Source organism: Chlorocebus sabaeus, chromosome 21 (genome assembly GCF_047675955.1).
Source record: "Chlorocebus sabaeus isolate Y175 chromosome 21, mChlSab1.0.hap1, whole genome shotgun sequence".
In the NCBI taxonomy this organism is placed as follows: domain Eukaryota; kingdom Metazoa; phylum Chordata; class Mammalia; order Primates; family Cercopithecidae; genus Chlorocebus; species Chlorocebus sabaeus.
Genome location: NC_132924.1, coordinates 123,666,592 through 123,676,188, shown reverse-complemented (window position 1 = coordinate 123,676,188; position 9,597 = coordinate 123,666,592). Strand labels below are relative to the sequence as shown.

Sequence of the window (9,597 nt, the reverse complement as noted above, 5' to 3'; positions counted from 1 at the left end):
AACACGACTTTGCTTTTTGCTTTTGTCATTTTGGCTGCTGTTGTTTTTATCTTTCATTCATTCAAGATCGGAAGATGGAGATAATAGGAATCTTCTCATCTCAATGTGCTCTTTAGCCTCTTACTCTTAAACTGATGCCCCTCTCAGGCCTCGAGGGATTTGGCCTCAGGTTGCCCTGGAAGGGGTGTGAGTGATGAGACAGGTGACTGAGAGCTGGGACGCCTGAGGCCTGCCTAGGCTGAGTCACCTAGTATTGTTGTTGTCATTGTTCCTGTTGAAGTCCCAGCTGAGCGTCACAGACCTTTGTGGAAGCAGCAACAGCTCCCATCCTTCCAACCTTTCTGGAGAAGCCGTGGCCTGATGGTGAGCCAAATGGGCTGGAGGGGGAGAAGAGGGCGACTGGGGCGGTGGGGAGACCTGGGGCCTGGATCAGTGCCCCTGCTCCCCATGCCACTGCCACCTCCTCCTCCTCCTTCATGCTGGGGATCTGGGGGAGGGAGGATCTCCATCTTCTCTCTGTCCCCTGCCCCTCATACAAGAAGCTCCCCCTCCTCATTTTCCCCTCCCACCCCAAGGCCCCCTTGCTCAGTGCTACAGGGGACAGGGGCTCAGCCTTGCCACAGTGCTCTCCCCACCCCAGCCACCCCCCCAACACAGGCTCAACCTGCAATGACACCTGCCTCTGCATCTCCCTCCTGGGGATCCCACTCTACCCCACCTCTGGCCTCGGCAACTCCCCCTCCCTCACACCAGTGCCCCCAGGACTCTCCTGGGCTGCGGGTAGGCCCTTTGATCCCTGAACAGGATTATGAGCGGCTGGAGGACTGTGACCCTGAGGGGTCCCAAGACTCACCCATCCACGGGGAGGAGCAACAACCCCTGCTTCATGTCCCTGAAGGGCTCTGCGGTATGTGTGTGGGTGTGGGTGGGGGTGGGAGCAGGTTAGTGGTGCCTGGGAGCTCCAGTACTTACCGCAGGCTGGGCCTCTGGTAGTGGGTTGAGAACATGGAGAATTGATCACATACCAGGGGCCAACACTCTCCTCTCTGTTTCCAGGCTCCTGGCATCACATCCAGAACCTGGACAGCTTCTTCACCAAGATATCCTTTGCGCTAGGCCTGCAGAGGCGGCATGGGAAGGTCCCCTTGGAGCTGGCACTGTTCTTGGCAGGGAGACTCCGTGAGGGTGTCGTGGGTGGGAGATGTGTTGGGGCTGAGGGGAGGCATCCTCAGGAGAGGCCCCCCTGTGCCTCAGGCTTATTCCTTGACATGCGTCCACATCTACAGCTACCACCAGCGGAATGGCTTTGCCTGCATCCTGCTGGAGGATGTCTTCCAGTTGGGGTAAGACGCTTAGCCCGGGCCCTGAACTTGGTCCCCTGGGCCCATGGGTTCCTCCTGTCATTTTGCTTCCTTAATTGTACCAGTTGCTTCCATCCCACACTTTCCCAAGCAGCCCAGGGGCTCAGCAGGGGCAGGGTGGGGGAAGATAACCATGGGCTGCTCTGGGGGCCGGGGCAGGAGCCCACCTGGCTGTCCCTGATCACTGCAGCATCCTGGCATCCCCCTTCCTCCTGGCAGACAATTCATTTTCATTGTCACCTTCACAACCTTCCTCCTTCAATGTGTGGATTACAATGTTCTCTTTGCCAACCCACCAAGTAACCGTACGAGACCCGGGCCGTTCCACAGCAAAGTGACCTTGTCAGATGCCATCCTACCCTCAGCCCAGTGTGCTGAGAGGTGAGTGAAAACCTGGTGGGACCCTGGGGTGAAGCATGGGAAGTGGGTAGAGTAGACAGGAGCCCCACTTTGTCCCGTGATCTAGATCAGCAGTTCTCAAAGCTTTTGGTCTTAGGACCAAAAATACACTTAATACACTTTAAGTTGTACTTAAGTGTATTAAGTTGTACTTAAGTTGTATTAAGTTGTACCTAAAGTATATTATGTGTATCTTTTTTTTTTTTTAGACAGAGTTTCACTCTTGTTGCTCAGGCTGGAGTACAATAGTGAGGTCCAGGCTCACTGCAACCACCATCTCCTGGGTTCAAGCGATTCTCCTGCCTCAGCCTCCCCAGTAGCTGGGATAACAGGTGTGCACTACCACGTGTATTTTCTAAAGTAGAGACAGGATTTCACCATGTTGGCCAGGCTGGTCTGGAACTCCTGGCTTCAGGTGATCCACCCACTTTGGCCTCCCGAAGTGCTGGGATTACAGGTGTGAGCCACTGTGCCCGGCCTGTTAAGTGTATCTTAATTAAAGTGTATTAAGTGTATCTTAATACAGTTAAAATTGGTTGAGAACCCTAAAGAGCTTTTATTTTTGGGAGTCATATCTATCTACAATTTACCTTATAAAAAATTAAAATTAGGCCAGGCACAGTGGTTTACACCTGTAATCCCAGCACTTTGGGAGGCTGAGGCAGGAGGATTGCTTGAAGCCAGGAGTTTGAGACCAGCCTGAGCAACAAAGTGAGACACCATCTCTATAAAAAATAAAAATTAGCTGGGCTTGGTGGCGCGTACCTGCAGTCCGAGCTAAGCCTAGTCAGGAGGCTAAGACAGTGACTGATCACTGCAGCATCCTTACACCCTCCTCCTCCCAGCAGACGATTCATTTTCATTGTTGCCTTCCCAACCTTCCTCCTTGAATGCGTGGATTGCAATGTTCTCTTTGCCAACCAACCAAATAACTGTACCAGACCTGGGCCGTTATTTGGCAGGGAGATAGGAGCTATGATTCTACTGCTGCACTACAGCCTGGGTAACAGAGAGAGACCTTGTTTCAATAAAAAGGAGAAAAAGAAGGAAATCATAGCTGAGAACAACTTTAAAATGTAAGAGTGCGGCCAGGCGTGGTGGCTCATGTCTGTAATCCCAGCACTTTGGGTGGCCGAGGTGGGCAGATCACAAGGTCAGGAGATCGAGACCATCCTGGCCAACATGGTGAAACCCTGTCTCTACTAAAATATGCAAAGATTAGCCAGGCATGGTGGCAGTCATCTGTAGTCCCAGCTACCCTGGAGGCTGAGACAGGAGAATCACTTGAATCCGGGAGGCGGAGGTTGCAGTGAGCTGAGATTGTGCCACTGCACTCCAGCCTGGGCGACAGAGCAAGACTCCATCTCAAAAAAAAAAAAAAAAAAAAAAAAAAAAAAAAAAAAAAGTGCACGAGCACACATTTCATCAGTTGTCAGTGTGATGTGACATGTTCACGTGTCTTGTAGCCTCTGGAAAACTCCACTGCATACTCAGAGAACAAGAATGAAAACATCAGAAAGCAGTAGTATTATTTGGAAGAAGTTTGACTTTGCACACTTGTGAGGGCCACTTCAGCTCCCCGCCCCTGCCCCAGGCCCTACTTTGAGAGCTGCTGGTCTAGCTGGATCCCCCTCCTCGTGACAGTTTTTCCTCACTCCCGAAGTCTGGTCTGCCTGTTTCTCAGGTGCCCAGCTTTCTCCCTCACTGCCCACCCAACCCCATACAGGATCCGCTCCAGCCCGCTGCTCGTCCTCCTCCTGGTCCTGGCTGCGGGCTTCTGGCTGGTCCAACTGCTTCGCTCAGTCTGCAACCTCTTCAGCTACTGGGACATCCAGGTGTTTTACAGGGAGGCCCTGCACATCCCCCCGGTGAGCTGGGTGGCTGTGTCTGTGCGGAGGGTGCCATGAGAGGGTGAACAGAGGAGAGGGAAAGAAGTGGGACTGTACAGATAGAAGGGCCAACTGGAAAGAGGGCAGAAAGAATGACGCCTTATTGACACCTGCTGTAAGCCCAGAATAATGTCAGGAGGGGGCTATCACCACTTAGAGAGCATGGCCCTTACCCTAAGGGAGTTTAGTTTATTTAGATGGCTCATATAAGATGACACACAGTTACATGTTTGTGCTAAAAACATTGCTTAGAGAAAGGACGGTCATCTGACTTTTCAGAGCTGGAGACATTTGGGTTGGGCTTGGAAGGGCAGGACAGGAGGGGAGGGGAGCACATTCCAAGCCCCAGTGCAGGAAGGTGGGGAAAAGCCATGAGCTTTTGGAAGCTGCAGCAGGGAGATGGACCCCACCAGCCTAAAACAGAGCCTTCAAAGCCGTCCCCCCACCATTGCAGGAAACGACTGCATTGGCCTGTCACTGTCCTCTGCTTATGCTCTGCCCTTTGTTTCCTCGCTATCTTGAGTCTGCTCCTCCCTCCTCTGTATCTAAGTTCTTTCTTTGAGGCACAGCTTGAAGGTAGCCTTCTGCAGCTTGCTTCCCTTGCTCCCCTGGGAGGTCCGGAGCCCTCTGCACAGCCTTTATGTGCAGCAAGGGGAGAGGTCTTAGAAAGCCCCTGAGCCGGAGGGAGGGAGGAGGCCAGGGAAGTAGAGGTGGTGAGAGCGGAAGCTGGACCTCAGATTGGCTCTGGCAGGAGACTGCTCACCCGTCTCGTTCTCCTCTTCCCTTCTTTCCCCTCCTCCCCTGTTCCTTCCAGGGGAAGGGAAGGGAAGACACTGGGATGGACTGGAGAGGCCAGCCTGGGGGACTTGACTAACCTGGACTGGGAAAGCTGAGTGAAACTGGGCTGAAGTGAGGTTTGCAGCCTCCAAATGAGATCTGACAGTGCCCCACTGCCAGACATGGACATAGCCCAGGTCCTGGGAAGGCTTCTGGTGGCAGAGCTGAAAATGGCCTGGAGTTGGGTGGGACTGGGAGTATAAAGCATGCCCAGGCAGAAGGTGGGGAGGATTCTGTTCCAGAGTTGGTGGGTGCACTGGAAACGGGAAGGAGAGGTTCTCCCATGAACTGCTGGACTTTCTGGTTTTTCGTTTTTTTGTTTTGTTTCTTTTGAGACAGGGTCTGGGTCTGTCACCCAGGCTGGAGTGCAGTGCTGCGGTATCAGCTCACTGCAGCCTCCGATCCCCAGTAGCTGGGACCACAGGTGCACACCACCACACCCTGCTTTTTTTTGTATTAGTAGAGACACTGTCTCACCATGTTGCCCAGGCTGGTCTCGAGCTCCTAAGCTCAGGCGATCTGCCTGCCTCAACTTCTTAAAGTGCTGGGATTACAGGTGTGAGCCACCGCCCCCGGCCAGCCATTCTGTTTTGTGTGTACAACTGAGGGGGCCTTAGGCCCTTTAAGGAGCTGAGAAGCTAGGTCCAACACCTGGAGGCGTCACCAGGGAAGACATGACTGCTGGCCACATGAAATGGCTGGGATGATGAGGAACAGGGCAGTTTAGAAGAGGATGAAGGCAGTAGGGTGTGCCCTTTTTAGTGACAGGGTTAAGGGAGGCCAGAAAGGGAAAGGTGGGAGAGGGGGACGATGAGGCATGTAGTTGGCCCTGGCGAGTTTGTGGTCGCAAACTCAGTTTGCGGGTTTTCAGGCCACACACTTAGGGGTGTGGAGCTTGAGCATCACTGTGTAGAGGAATGGGGGTCGCTGGCTCTCATCAGTGCCCGTTTCAGGAGGAGCTGAGCTCGATTCCCTGGGCAGAGGTGCAGTCCCGCCTCTTGGCGCTGCAGCAGAGCGGGGGCCTGTGCGTGCAGCCGCGGCCCCTGACGGAGCTGGACGTCCACCACCGCATCCTGCGCTACACCAACTACCAGGTGGCGCTGGCCAACAAGAGCCTGCTGCCGGCCCGCTGCCCGCTACCCTGGGGAGGCAGTGCCGCTTTCCTCAGCCGCGGCCTGGCGCTCAATGTCGACCTGCTGCTCTTCCGCGGTCCCTTCTCGCTCTTCCGCGGGGGCTGGGAGCTGCCGCACGCCTACAAGCGCAGCGACCAGCGGGGCGCCCTGGCAGCGCGCTGGGGGCGCACAGTGCTGCTGCTGGCCGCCCTGAACCTGGCGTTGAGCCCACTGGTGTTGGCCTGGCAGGTGCTGCACGCCTTCTATAGCCACGTGGAGCTGCTGCGGCGCGAGCCCGGCGCGCTTGGGGCGCGCGGCTGGTCCCGCCTGGCGCGCTTGCAGCTGCGCCACTTCAACGAGCTGCCGCACGAGCTGCGCGCGCGCCTGGCGCGCGCCTACCGCCCCGCCGCCGCCTTCCTGCGCACCGCTGCGCCCCCCGCGCCCCTGCGCGCGCTGCTGGCCCGCCAGATCGTTTTCTTCGCGGGCGCACTCTTCGCCGCGCTGCTTGTGCTCACTGTCTACGACGAGGACGTGCTGGCCGTGGAGCACGTGCTCACCGCCATGACCGCGCTCGGGGTCACCGCCACCGTGGCCAGGTGCGATGGCAGATGCCCGGGGAGGTGGTGTGTGTGGGTTTCTCTGATTTGGGGCCATGGGAGGTTCCCCCGCTTACCTCTCCCACTACTGGGGCCCTCCAGCCCTGCATCCCACTGCGCGTCCTCCTAACCGCCAGCCCGTTCCCCGCACGGATCCCGCCTTTCAGGTCTTTCATTCCCGAAGAGCAGTGCCAGGGTCGTGCGCCGCAGCTTCTACTGCAGACCGCCCTGGCCCACATGCACTACCTCCCAGAGGAGCCTGGCCCCGGTGGCAGGGACCGCGCGTACCGGCAGATGGCGCAGCTGCTGCAGTACCGAGCGGTGAGGGTGGGCGCGACGGCTGAGGAGGAAGTTGTGGGGTCTGTCTGCGCAGAGGGCATTGGACAAACGGGCTACCCTAGGAGTCTAGGGAGTGACTGCGTGGGGAGGCTTCTTGCCCTGGCGAGAGTCGCTGAGGGCTGCTTGGTCCTGATAACGTACGTGGGCCCCTCAGCGACCCCTGCTCAGCCTCACCGCTGCTTCCCCAGGTCTCCCTCTTGGAGGAGCTCCTGTCCCCGCTCCTCACCCCGCTGTTTCTGCTTTTCTGGTTCCGCCCTCGTGCCCTGGAGATTATCGACTTTTTTCATCACTTCACTGTGGATGTGGCTGGGGTTGGGGACATCTGTTCCTTTGCCCTTATGGATGTGAAGCGCCACGGCCACCCTCAGGTCAGAGCTGTTCCTTGGCCCTGGGGGGTTGGGCTGAGTGGGCGTTTGCTTGCCTCTCGGAACAGACCTGGGTTCCAGCCCTGGCGCCATTGCTTGCTACCTGTGCCGTTGAGCAAGTCACTTCCCTTCCCTGTGCCCTCGTGCCCTCATCTGTCAGATGGCGACAATGGCAATGTGTCCTCCAGAGCACAGCCAAGGCCAGGCTTGTGATGACACAGATCATGTCTGTATAGCCCATAATGGAGTTGCTGGCACATAGTAACGTCAGTAAATGAGAGCAAAGACCATTCGGGGACGAGGAATGGGCTTGGCCCATGGGTGGGGCTGAGTAAGGACTGGTGCCTGGACCAAGGCTGTCAGGATCACCCTGGGCAAAGCACTGAGGCTCAGCCCTATCCCCGAGCTGGGTCTAGACCCAGGTTCTGCTCCGCTGTTGTATTGTTGGATGAGGGTGAACAAGTCCCCATTGTGGTCTGTTTCCTTCACATGGAAGATGGGGCAGTGTTTCCTGTCCCACCTGGCCCCATAAGGCTCAGTGTTCTTAGCACCTGAAAGACTGTCCTTGCTCACAGTGGCTCTCAGCGGGACAGACTGAGGCCTCGCTGTCTCAGCGTGCGGAGGATGGCAAGACTGAGCTTTCTTTGATGCGGTTCTCCCTGGCGCATCCACTCTGGCGCCCCCCAGGGCACAGCTCTAAGTTTCTTGGGCACCTCTGGGGCCGAGTACAACAAGATGCAGCTGCCTGGGGCGCCACCTCGGCTCGCAGCCCCCCCACCCCGGGGGTGCTCAGCAATTGCACCTCGCCCCTGGTGAGTGAAAGCCTGGCCTCCCCTTCTGCCCTCACCTCCACAACTCCTCTCCAAACCCTTCCCCTCTAGCCTCACCTTAGGTAGTAACCTGCCTCACCGGCCCCCGCCCCCAGCCTGCTCTCCTGCCTTCTTCAGGCCTCCCCTTCCTCCCCACTCCCTTTCTGTCCTCTCTTCTGACTCCCTCTTTGGCTTTCCCTCTCCTCTCGCACCTAGCCTGAGGCCTTCCTGGCCAACCTCTTCGTGCACCCTCTCCTGCCTCCGAGGGATCTGAGCCCGACAGCCCCCTGTCCAGCTGCAGCCACAGCCAGCCTCCTTGCCTCTATTTCCCGAATTGCCCAGGACCCCAGGTAAGGAGTGGAGACTGAGTTGCCGCGGTGTGGGGGCTGGGCTGATCCTCTAGGAGCGGGGAGCTGGGGCACTGTTGGGGGGATTCAGAAGGGGAGCCCTCTGGGGTGTGGCGGGAGGAGGTAATGTCTTTTGACCTGCTTCATGCTGTGTTCCAGCTCTGTGTCCCCAGGAGGCACTGGGGGCCAGAAGCTGGCCCAGCTCCCAGAACTTGCTTCTGCTGAGATGAGTCTCCATGCCATCTACCTGCACCAGGTGAGTAGAGCAGTGCCTGGAGAAATGTGGGGAGAAGGCTGGTGAACAACATGGAGACTGAGGTGGGGTAGAGTCTACGGAAGGGTCTAGCAGAGTCGCAGGAGGAGGCTGAAAAGCCCTCTGCTTCTAGTCCAGGCGCTTGGCCCTGCCCTCCTTGGGGGCGGCCCTCATTCCTTCTCCTTTCCATGCAGCTTCACCAGCAGCAGCAGCAGGAGCCGTGGGGCGAGGCTGCAGCCTCCGTCCTGTCCAGGCCCTACTCCAGCCCCTCACAGCCACCCTCGCCTGATGAGGAGAAGCCATCCTGGTCAAGTGATGGTGAGGAGGGTGGGGCCTGCAGGGGATAGAGCCTGATGGACACTGGGCATCAAGGAATGCCCAGTTGATGGCCTTTGTCACCAGGCTCCAGTCCTGCCTCCAGCCCCAGACAACAGTGGGGAACCCAGAGGGCCCGGAATCTGTTCCCTGGAGGGTTTCAGGCGACAACAGACACCCAGAAGGAGCCTGACGAGGCCTCTTGCACTGACTGAGACGACTCCTCAGGGTCAGTATTGCCCTGTGAGGGGAGGGAAAAACAACTGCATAGGTAGTTGGTTCGGAGTCAGACTTGAAGCAGTGGGAGCGATGGTGGGAATTTGGGGTGATGTGGGGTGGTCATCTCTGGAACCTAGACCCCTGCACTGCTTGCCAAGAGCCATCTCCTCCCACAGGTACCCTGGCTTCTGCAGCCACAGGAGATTGGAGGGTGGAGTGGAAGAACACAAGGAGCCATTGCTAGAGGCCCCATAGATGACAGGCCCAGGTGCTTTAGTTGGGCAGCACCTGGGAGTCAGTGAGGAACTCGCCCTGAGAACAGAGAAAAGGTAGGAGAGGAGATGCTGATGGCATCTGGAAACAAGTCTTAGAGATGGTCCCCACTCGGAAGGGATAAGGGGAGACACCCCCAACTGCAGTGTGTCCTGGAGCAGTTGCCTGGGAAGAAGTCCTCGAGTTTCCTCAAGGTAGGGGACGGAGGTCAAGGATGAGGCCAAGCTACATGGAAGGGTGACAGTGAGGCAGGTGGGCTTTAAGGCTATGGATTTGTCACACTGGCGGCTGCCAGCGCACTTTCAGTTCCCTGGGGCTTGCAGGGGATGGGGACTTGTGAGTGGAAAGACGAGAGGGCTGATGTTTTTGGACTTCAGCATGGGTGTGATGTCTGAGGAAGTGGGTGTGGCTTCCCATCCTGTATGAAATAAGCAGTAAAGCTTGCTCACAGCTGTTGCACATCTCTGTGACTCTTGTTTCTGG

General features: G+C 57.1%; 1 protein-coding gene across 1 annotated transcript; it reads left to right on the top strand.

Moving 5' to 3' along the window:
• ATG9B (autophagy related 9B) lies at positions 1 to 9,570 on the top strand. Its single transcript, XM_007983465.3, has 14 exons — positions 1 to 907; positions 1,057 to 1,100; positions 1,279 to 1,343; positions 1,581 to 1,742; positions 3,487 to 3,628; positions 5,440 to 6,194; positions 6,362 to 6,515; positions 6,722 to 6,901; positions 7,474 to 7,710; positions 7,924 to 8,057; positions 8,214 to 8,310; positions 8,502 to 8,625; positions 8,710 to 8,851; positions 9,018 to 9,570. Exons 1-13 carry the CDS (start codon positions 361 to 363, stop codon positions 8,835 to 8,837), a joined length of 2,769 nt encoding a protein of 922 aa, XP_007981656.3. The 5' UTR covers positions 1 to 360; the 3' UTR covers positions 8,838 to 8,851; positions 9,018 to 9,570.
• Positions 9,571 to 9,597: the final 27 nt, after the last annotated feature.

Bases quoted from the DNA above. Each gene is read 5' to 3' on its own strand.
- ATG9B (XM_007983465.3), top strand. From the start codon at position 361: ATGGTGAGCCAAATGGGCTGGAGGGGGAGAAGAGGGCGACTGGGGCGG. The intron at 3,629-5,439 runs GTGAGCTGGGTG...TGCCCGTTTCAG, and splicing joins AGGCCCTGCACATCCCCCCG to GAGGAGCTGAGCTCGATTCC. The intron at 8,626-8,709 runs GTGAGGAGGGTG...CTTTGTCACCAG, and splicing joins GCCATCCTGGTCAAGTGATG to GCTCCAGTCCTGCCTCCAGC.